Source organism: Hipposideros armiger, unplaced genomic scaffold, assembly GCF_001890085.2.
Source record: "Hipposideros armiger isolate ML-2016 unplaced genomic scaffold, ASM189008v1 scaffold_168, whole genome shotgun sequence".
NCBI classification, from domain to species: Eukaryota; Metazoa; Chordata; class Mammalia; order Chiroptera; family Hipposideridae; genus Hipposideros; species Hipposideros armiger.
Window position 1 is genome coordinate 2,618,129 of NW_017731518.1, and position 10,961 is coordinate 2,629,089.

Here is a 10,961-nt window from a genome sequence, read left to right on the forward strand (position 1 = left end):
CACACACACACACACACACACACACACACACACCTCTGCCAATTCATCAGCTTTCCCACTGGAGTATTATGTCCAAACTCCGTTACGTGGTTTTCTAGAACAACGGCGGTTCACGGCCACCTGCCTCCCCGTGGCTTAGCGCTCCCGATGCCAGTATGCGGGGCTTCATTCAGTTCCGCAGAGCTCAGCTCCCCCTCCCTGCCTTCAAGGCTTAAAGGAAGCGTCACCATCTCTGAGGTGCTTTCCACATGTCTCTAAGTTTTTCCACAAGACTTTGCTTTTGATAAGACGTATTTCTGTCCATCTTGTGTGGTGACTAGTTGTTTGCATGTCAGTGACTTTCCCAGGCTTGTAAACACTTTTAGAGCAGGAACTTCATTTTGTTCATCTCTGTATACACAGAAGTGTTAATTGAGTGACTGAGTGAATAAATGAATATGAATGAATAAGTAAAAATGAGTGAGTGTGCTTTTGTTTAAATGCTAGAAATAATTTTCTTTTGAAGTCTTCTCCTCTGCCTGGAAAACTTATTACTAATTCAAATATACTGAAAAATTGGAACTCATGTTAGAGATGTATATTGTATTAACATTTTAGAATTGCTTCCAGACAGCGTTTCTGTGTTTCACGTTGTTTTTGCTAAATAAATAACTCTAATACAGTGAAACCATGCACAGAGCTACATAATTGTTTCTTCTCTCTCTCAACAGGAGAGCATATAGAGACAAATTGAAGTTTTGGACTCATTGTGTACTAGCAACATTGATTATGTTTACTATATTCTCATTTTTTGCTGAACAGGTAAGTTTTATATATTTTATGTAGGGATCAAACAGTATTTCTTGGTATATGAGTATCTGAATCTTTTAGAAAATAATATAAATTCACAAGAAAGTTTTAATTTCTTCTATTGGCTTACAGCTCATATGTCAATATGTCAAATATATTTCATAATATTTTGGCATCAAACATAATAGCCTTTTATTCATTTATCTTCTAGATCTATTGCCAGCATTCTTTTTACCTGGAACTCGATAGATTAACTTGCAGACTTCAAGCTAAAACAGTAACGCTCTAAGTATTTCTAACTCAAAACCGCCTAGAATCCTCATCTGATACTAGTTTTTTAGGGGTTTCCAATTTTTTTCCTTAACATCTCTGAAAGTGACCGCAGTGTCTTACCTTCAGCCTTCCCACTCTTCTGTAGATGGTGCCCCTCGTGCTCACTTACATTTTCCCCACTTACATTTCCTTTGAATTGCTGAGAGTTCTCCATGCAAGCACACACACAGCCTCCTTCAGGTGAGGGTCCAGAAGTAGGAGGAGATTTCTGAGGTTATAAGAAAAGGACAAGAGCATCCTTATTAGGCTGAAGAAAAAGGAATGAGGAAGGAAAGTAACGGTGTCTGGGCTGACCTGACTGGTGCAGGGCGAGCGAACCTCACCTCAGCCTCCTTTCTAGGTGCCTGCTGAGTGGAACTGTGTTAGCGGTCTCTCACAGGAAACTTACACTGAATTTACTTACACCGAGAAGGAAGAGGAGGTCTAAGTACTGAGAGCTTTAGGATAAACAGATGGAAGGAAATTCAGGAAATGCAAAATTGGGCTGGAACAGGACTGCGATTTCACCTTCATCTGCTTCCCAGAGAATATAATCTTGTTCTTGATATTTGTTGCCATTGTTCCTGGCAGGAAAAAAATCTTAGGGGAAAAAAGAAATCTTGAAGACTATACCTGCTTTTAGAGCAGGAGTCCAGTGAGGAACCTGTGAGTCTGCTGTGTGCTGGCCTGCGATGGGGAGGAAGAGGGACCCTGGCTGAAAGGAGCAGCTGGTGGCAGTGCAAGGGAACAGGAGGGTCACGCTTCATACCAGCTGAGCACAGGGACCAGAGAGGCAGGAGGGAGGGAGGAAGAGAGAAGTAAATCCCCTCTCCTGTCTGGCACCTGCTCTTTACCTACTTGAATCAAATTCCTTAACCTCTTCCACACTCACAAACAAAGCAGCCAACAGCTGCCTCTTCCTCTGCCCCAGAATGCCAGCTCATCCTTTAAACCATGGGGGTTTATGCTTGGGCAAAACCTGCTTCCACCTCCAGATGGACGAGAAGACAGTAGGATCCCAAGCTGAAACCATAAAAGACACGTTTATTTTTCTCATTGAAACTTTTTTATAATGATGGTCAGGTTTTCTGTTTCACATGTCTCATGGATAAACTGTTTCCATGAGAAAGAAATATTTATCCAAGTTCTAAGCTAGTAAATTACAAATGAACTTTTTGCCTTACAACTCATTCATAAATTATTATATTTTCAAATGATGGTAGCCATGTTTAAATATAAGGGGGAAATGGTGATAGTATTTTATTGTAGGTTTTTTTTTCTTTTTTTTAAGATTTCTATCTCATATGTGCAATCATTTTCAAACCTGAAGACAGCATCTTAATGGCTAAACAGAGCCAGTTTCCTTCAATAGAAAGACTTGACAAACAGACATCTTGAATATAAATATGTTTGGTAATTGCTCTGTAAAAATCTGTAGTTATAGATCTTTAAAAAGTGAAACTTGAGGGGGCCGGCCGAGCGGCTCAGTTGGTTAAGAGCTTACTCAAGAGTGCGAGCTCTGAGCAACAGGGTTGCCGGTTCAATTCCTGGCCCAAGCTGAGTTGCCGCTAAGCTGCCAACAGGTGACAGTATGGCTCAGCTTAAAAAAAAAAAAAAAGTGAAGCTTGGGCCAAAGTAATTTTAATCCTTGTGGGTTTAAATATCTCGTGGGCACATATCTCTTGGTATATTGACCCTACAAAGCCAAACAAAAGTAGTGGTTGGTTTTGTTTTGGGGAGGAATCATGGAGAGTGTTTGCTGTCTGCTTTTTTATGTATAAGACTGTGGAAATGATTATGGTCATATGACTCAGAAAATTTAAAGTTTGTCAACATGGAAATTACAATTTATTTTGTCTTTCATCGTTTAGTTAATTGCACTTAAGCGAAAGATATTTCCCAGGAGGAGGATACAGAAAGAAGCAAGTCCCGATCGAATCAGGGTATAAAAGATCCTTATTTGAAAATCATCTACCTCAGCATTCACTGAGCATTTTAAAACTTGACATCCCAGAGTTGTCTTCCTGATGTGATGCTTAGCCAGCTTGGCCTGAAGAAGGAAGAACATCCAGTACATTACTTGTTGTGTGGCGTGAATACAACCTACTGACCAGGAATTGTTTAACCAATACACTGAAGACTTGTGTGTTGAGAAGCTCTGAACTGGTTCTGCCTTTAAAGCATTTGCTCATGGACCTGTCATTCTTTTAATGAAAAGGCTCACTGACAAGAGACAGCTGCCAAGTTCCCAAGGCAACCATTGCCAACTAACTTCAACATGAGAAACCTAGGCCAGCTTGGCAGCCATTGCTAAGAGACCCCAGTCTTTGCAATCCAAACCCTTTTGCTATGGTTTTACATTTTTGGTCTTTCGTTTTTCTTTTTTCCATTTCCCATTTTTAAAATAAGTAGCTACTAAGTTAATGAGTTATTCTTCTGAAAATAATGAATTGGGATGTCTAAACATGTTTTTATAAATGTTTAAATAATGCAGCAATATCACCTCCTATTGGCAATTTCTAAATTATGGATTTTATAAACATTTAAGACTGTAAGTGGTCTTAAGTGACTTAAATTACTGACAAACTCAATGACTGACATTTGAAATATTTTGTTCTTGTTCACCTCAGCCCCTAAGAATACTGTGATTTCATGTGGAGGCCTGATTACAAAGGGCTAGAGTTAAGTAGCAGAGCTACTTTCTAGATGTAATTATGTTTGAGAAGTGTACGTATTCAAACAGAAGTGCCTCATTTTAGAAATGAGTACTGCTGATGGTATTGGCACATTACAGTGTTGCCTTTTTTAATACTCATTGGTATATTCCAGTTGGTTTCGTATAGTGCAGGGATCCGCAGACTTTTTCTGTAAAAAGCTACATACATAGTAAATATTTGCAGGCCACATGTGTCTGTTGCATTTTCTTCTTTGTTGTTTAGTTAGTTTAAAAAAATTGTTTTTAACTTTTATAAATGTCAAAACCATGCTTAGCTTCTAGGCCATTGTTTGCTGACTATTGGGATAGAGAATTAGTGTTTTTATGTATGGATAAGCCCTGAAGTTCAGCCACATTTTATTTATATGATGATTATACAGTGGATTTCTGGAGACCAGATTCCGTGAGTCCTTTTTGAACTCAGACAGGTTTGATCTCAACAGTATTCTTTCAAAATGGCACACATATTTTGTAAAATAGAACTTGTAATGTAAATACTATGTGCTGTAAGAGTTATGTATTTCAAAAACTGAAGTGTCATAACAACTTACATTTTGTCTGATGTTTTGATTTTTAAACCTTTGAGGGTGAGTTTATTGTTATCCAGATTCAGTAATCACTTAAGTACATGTACAGTGTGTTAGGGTCTGTACTGAACACTACTGGAAACAAGTGGAAAGCAGTATAAGGACACTGTAGTATTGTAACATATTGGAGAATGTCGTTTTATAAGGGGGAAATAAGTTCTAAATGGAATTGATCGTTAAAATTTAGGGGGTATCTGGGTATCATTCACTTAAAAGTAAAGACTTTATTCTTGAAAGGTTATAGAGAAATGAATGTTTGGGTGTGATGCAGATTTCTGTGGTTAGAAGAATATAGTTCATATCTAATTAGGACTTTATAGATAAATGAGATAGGTTATATAATCATAGACTATTCATAGACTTATTCATCTAATTCTGTTAGAGCCATTAGGACAGAGGAACCTCAGACGTTGATGAGTAGTTAGATGATTTCAAAATTTTTAAGGCCTCAGAACCATTAGTTCAAGTGCAATTCCATTGAAGGCCAGCGTATAATACAGAAGAAGGAAAGCTGCTCATCCCACTACCCCAACGTGGTACCTCCAAACTCCCAGGCCTCCCAGGCAGTTTCAAAACACTGCCTGGACCACGCCCTGCATTTTATCTTGGGGAACACCAGACTCAGGAAGATTACATGACTTGCCCAAGGTCTGACAGCCAGTTAAGAGGCAGAGGTGGGTTGGAGCCAGGCTGGCTGTCTCTTTTCCCATCCCCACCAAGCCATGTTGACTCCCCATGACATACTGGCATGAGCAGGGGAAGCACACACTCTCTACAGTCAGACTTCTGGGGTTCGAGTCCTGGATCCTGGTTTTTTGTTACCATTCGGTTTTCTAAAATGTAGGAGGCAATACTGGTGTCTACCTCATAGGCTTATTGTGATGATTAATGGAATTGACATATGAGGTTGGACAATTAAGTTCACGAACTTGTTACAATGATGTTGCTAACCTTTTTTGATATCAGAGGGATTATTTATTATGAATTTGTACCAATTGAACAAAGAGTTAACCAAGATTACTATTTGCAAGTGCTGAAAAGGCTACATGAAAAAGTTAGACGACCTGACCTTTACGCCAACAATTCATAGCTCTTGCATCACGACAGTGCACCAGCTCACACGGCACTGTCTGTGAGGAAGTTTTTAGCCAGTAAACAAATAACTATATTGGAACACCCTCCCTACTCACCTGATCTGGTCCCCAATGACTTTTTTCTTTACCTGAAGATAAAGGAAATATTGAAAGGAAGACATTTGGGTGACATTCAGGACATCAAGGGTGATACAACGTCAGCTGTGATGGCCATTCCAGAAAAAGAGTTCCAAAATTGCTTTGAAAGGGGGTCTAGGCGCTGGCATTGGTGCTTAGCTTCCCAAGGGGAGTACTTTGAAGGTGACCATAGTGATCTTCAGCAATGAGGTAAGTAGCACTTTTTCTAGGATGAATTCTCGAACTTAATTGTCCAACCTCGTAGGTAATGCACCCAGCACAGTAGTCCTGCCTCATAAATAACAGCGGTGATGGTGGTAGTGGTGAAAGTTTGTGTAAAGGATTGTTATCCAGGCCAGAGGTAAGGTTTTTAGTATAGTCACTAGGGTGAAATGATGACATTGCCCTTGGCTAAGTGACACATTTTTTAATTAAAAAAACAACAACTTTTGCTCACTTTCTTTTTCAAAAATGTTTGTTTTTAAAATTATTTCTACATATACTGCAAAGTTTACAAATAATGACTAACAGATCAAGGACCTGAACGGAAAGTGTAATCATAATTCAGGTCAAAACATTTAAGGAAGAAACAGCACCAACCGCACAAAAATTCCTCCAGTGTATAAAAAAGAGAAGGGAAACACCATCTAACTCATCCTTGAGGTCAGTACAACCCCACACCAAATCCCGGCTCAGTTACCACAAGAAAGGAAAACTAAAGACCATCTATCTCATTAATCCAAAAAAAAACCAAAAAAAACCCCAAAACACTACAAGCCAAATTCACTGATTCTCCAAAGGAGCAATTCTAGGATCAAGTTGAGTCTACTCTAGGAATGCAAGGTTACCCAACACTTGGAAATGCAATTCACATCAGCAGAACTGAAAAGAAATTGCATGATAATCTCAATGGACCTTTCTTTAAGAAAGATCATTACGAAAATTCTATGAGTAGAGAGTCTAGCAGAATGATTTTTCCCATCTGTTCAACAGTTAAAATCATTTTGCCATATTAGTTTGCTCTATTTATTTATTTAGTTATGTAGGTATTTAATTATTTGTTGGTATATTTTAAAGTCAATCCAGACTTCATAGAGATAGGAGTACAGGGCCTTCCTTGTTTGTTAAGAGGAGGTGAAGGGGCGTCTTGTCAGTCTTAATTTCTCTTCCTTCCCATTGGCCTTAATAACTCTACATCTTTCTGAGCATATCCTATGTGCTAAATGCTTTGTGTTCATAATCGCACTTCAATCTCATCATATCCCCATTTTACCATTGGAGCCTAACTAGTTTAACTGCCTTGCCCAAGGTCTAACTATTAAGTGGCAATATCAGCTCTTAACCTAAAGCACTCCAAAACTCACTCTTAGCTAAAGAAACACTTGGATTGCAAGGGACAAATCTAACTCAACCTGCTCAAGGAAAAAACAAAGAAGGGTGCAGGAGACAGATATCCTGCCAGGGCTTCAGTCAACACAGCCCATCCCTGCCTCTGCATGTCAGCTTTTCTCCCCATAGTGAGGTCGTAGGCTCCTGGTTCACATCCCCCAGAGAAGCAGGAAGCATCCTCTCTGGCTCCCATATAGAAAATCCTGAAGGAGGTAAGTTAGATTAGTTTAGTCTGGGTTTTGTGGCCAGGGGAATGGAGACTTTTACCAAAAGAAAGGGGGAGGTGCTGGGCTAAGCAAACACACTCTAGTATCACAGAATAAAGATTGGGTGCATGCGGAAGACCAAGTTTCTGGATTAATTACTCAAGCTTAAGGTATGCTGCCATACTTGAAGGTAATTGGAAAAATCAAACTGTTGATTAGAATACAGTGAACCTTATAAATTTTTCATTATTGAAAGGATTTAAAGAAATGTGTGCGAAGCATCAGCATAGTAAATGCCACATGATAAATACTTGATAAATGGTTCACAATTATGGTTATTATGGTTCATAATTGGTCCCAAGCTATCTGATCTTCCTGCTTTTCCTCCCATGCCAATCTCACCCATGGGCACACACTGTGCCAGCCACATCGCATCTTCCAAAACACACTGCATTTTTATGCCTCTGTACCCTTGCAGATGCTTTTATTACTGCATGACCTGCTTTTTTCCTTCCATGTCTATCTGTTAAACTCCTACTCATAACTCAAAGTCCATCATCAATAATAGATCATCTACTGAGTTTTCTAAGAGACTGCCTAAATCACCTTGAATTCTTTGAGACAATGAATAAGGAAATAAGGGATGAAATATTTAGGCTTTCAAATGACCTTGACAAGATTCAACACCACTGATTACTAAAGAAAATGAGGAAATATTTTGTCAGGAATTTAGGTAATTTGAGTAAATGGATGGTATAGATCAGCAGTTCTCAACCTGTGGGTCGCCTAAGACCATCGGAAAACAAAAAGATATTTACATTACGATTCATAACAGTAGCAAAATAACAGTTATAGAGTAGCAATGAAAATAATTTTATGGTTGGGGGTCACCACAACATGAGGAACTGTATTAAGGGGTCGCGGCATTAGGAAGGTTGAGAACCGCTGATATAGATGGAGAAATATTAATATGATCTAAGAATTCGCACTGAGACTTGAACTAGACAGCCGAAAGAGTGATCAAAGTCAATAAAACCCTGAAGTCTTTGTGTGCCAAATCTTAGATAAAAGAGGTAAAATATAAGATTAAAAACAAAAAAATTGCAGAGCTTATTAGTAAACTAAGGCAGGTACAAAAGTAAAAAGAACACTATTTTTAAATTACTTGAAGGAAATACATATATGCACAGAAAACAGAATAAAATGTAACTACTGCAAATTTAAAATTGTGTGTTATCTCTTGGTAATGAGATTATGAGTGAATTTCATTTTCTTCATAAAATATTTATCTTCTAAAAATTGCTTTACAATGAATATTTTATAACTAGAACAATTTAACAGTAAATGTTATGTAAAATTATTTTCCTTTTTTTTTGTTTAAACATTATACAGTGAGATGTATTTTATTTTATTTAAGATTTGTATTAAAATATAGCTAGCATATAATATTATATTAGATTCAGGAGTACACCATAGTTATTCAATATTTATATGATAAGTCCAGCGACCATCTGACATGGTACCACGCTATCACAATATTATTGACTGTATTTCCTATCCTGCATATTACATCCCCATGACTTATTTGTTTTATACCTGGAAAGTTGAACCTCATTCCTCTTCATCTTTCCCCCCTTTTTTAAATTTTTAATTACAGTTGACATTCAATATTATCTTACATTAACTTCAAGTGTGCAGCATAGTGGTTATACATTTATATAATTTAAGGAGTAATCCCCCTGACTAGTCTAGTACCCACCTGGCACTATACATAGTTATTACCATATCATTGACTATATTTCCTGCGCTTTCCATCCCCATGTCTATTTTGTAACTATCAATCTCTTAACCTTTTTTCACCCCACCTCCCAACACCCCTCTCATAGTAGGTAATATTTTAAGGACCCAGATTAAATTTTTAGTGGGAAGTAGAATGCTTTTTATTAGCCAACCTCAGGAAAGCTAACTTTGGTTCCATTTTAAGAAATTTCATGTGATGAAATAATTATTCTAATGTGTTTTTATTTAGCTGGATAAGGATGAAAATTTGAAACCTGAACATGGATGAGTTCTCTATTGGAACTAGAAAAGTCAAAAGATGACATAACCCAATCTTGATTATTCATGGGGCAGATAATTCACTCAGATCTATTCCTGATTTCCTTCCTGTTTTTCACATTTTTCAAGTTCTCTAACATTTGAGAAAATAAGGCAATGGCATCAGTAAGTCACCAGATGGAGATGTTGAGCTGTCTTTGTTAAAGTGACAAATCAAGTTAGTAGTTCCAAAGTTTAGGCAGTATGAGAATAACCTCGAGAATTTATTTAAAACTCAGATTCCCAGTTCCAAGTTAATTTACAGAGTTAATTTGGTAGGCCTTGGGTGGGGCCTGGGAATCTTCACTTTAACACCACTTTCCTACTTTATAGTCTGCAATGGTACGGGCTGGTCCATGAACCACAGTTTGAGAAACTCTGATATTTGAAGCCAGGTGTATACGAAACATTTAGAGTATGTGAAACATTTAGAGTAAGTGTACAAATTGAGGGACAAAAAGTAAAACCAAGTTCTTTGGAACTCCAACATCTAAGTGTCCATTGAAGGAGCAAGAGCTAGCAAAGATACTAAGAAGTTGCCAGAATAAGAGGATAACATGAGGGCCGGCCGAGTGGCGTGATGGTTAAGAGCTGGGTTGGGATGCCAGAGGGCCCCGGTTCAGATCCCACATATGAGGGCCAGTGACACTGCCCTCTACAGCTAAGATGCTGAACAACAGCCCAACTTGGAGCTGGGCTGCTCCGACGATGGCGTAGGCTGCAACCCCTGCTGCAGTGGGTTGCCATGGGCTACCATGTGTAGCCAGTAGCCTCCGTGAGCGGCCGCCCAGAAGCTGGCGACTGATCTGCCTCGCCTGGGAAGAGCGCAATGATGGTGCCAACTTGGGCCAGTGAAGCAACGTCCTCCACAACTAGACTGAAGAACAAAAGGACAGCAACTTGTCTGTTGCCATCCCCTAATTCCCCAATAAAAATCTTTAAAAAAAGAAAAGAAAAGAGGATAACATGAACGAGAAGCTATAGAAGCCAAAAGAAGGCAGAATGAGGGAGGAAAAATGGGTGGTCAACAGTTTTGACTGTTGCTGAGAGTCAAATATGATGAGGACTAGAGACTGTCTGATTTAACAACATGGAGGTCACTGATCACTTTAGAGAGCATCATTTTGAAAAAGTGGGAGGGTCCGAAGTTGGTTTAGAGTGGTTTAAAGTGTACATGGGAGGAGAGGAAATTAAGGCAACAAACTTATTAGATAATTCTTTCTAGAACTTTGACTGCTAAGAGGAAGATAGAGGAACAGTAGTTTGTTTGGAAATAAGGCCCAGGAATTTTTTAAGTTGTGAGAGATTCAGTAGTATTTATATATGTTAATGGGGAGGATAGAACGGAGAAAGAAAAAATGGATAATGTGAGATTCTTGGAAGATAAGAAGGCATGAAACTCAGAACAAAGGATGAGGGACAAGCCTCCTGTCTAAGATAAGGAAAAGATGGACACAGATGCAGGTAGTTTGTAGGTTTGATGGCAGAAGATTTGGTGGTTTCCGTCTGAGCTACTTCCTCAGAATAAATAGGAAAAGAGTCAAATACGAAGCATGAAGAGAGGTGGCAGGGTTGAAGGTTGAGTAGAGTAAAAAAGGCTTAAAATGGCAACGGGAGAGAATGTATAGGCCAAAATGAAATGGGAGAATGTGGG

General features: G+C 38.6%; 1 protein-coding gene across 2 annotated transcripts in view; it reads left to right on the forward strand.

The window, feature by feature from the left end:
- Window positions 1-4,367, forward strand: part of GNPTAB (N-acetylglucosamine-1-phosphate transferase subunits alpha and beta) — a 65,082-nt gene extending 60,715 nt beyond the window's left edge. For both annotated transcript variants that reach the window (XM_019651896.1, XM_019651897.1), the window contains 2 exons: window positions 711-801; window positions 2,973-4,367. In XM_019651896.1, the coding sequence (XP_019507441.1) occupies window positions 711-801; window positions 2,973-3,050 (169 nt within the window). In that variant the 3' untranslated portion in view covers window positions 3,051-4,367. The remainder of the gene's footprint in view (window positions 1-710; window positions 802-2,972) is intronic.
- Window positions 4,368-10,961: the final 6,594 nt, after the last annotated feature.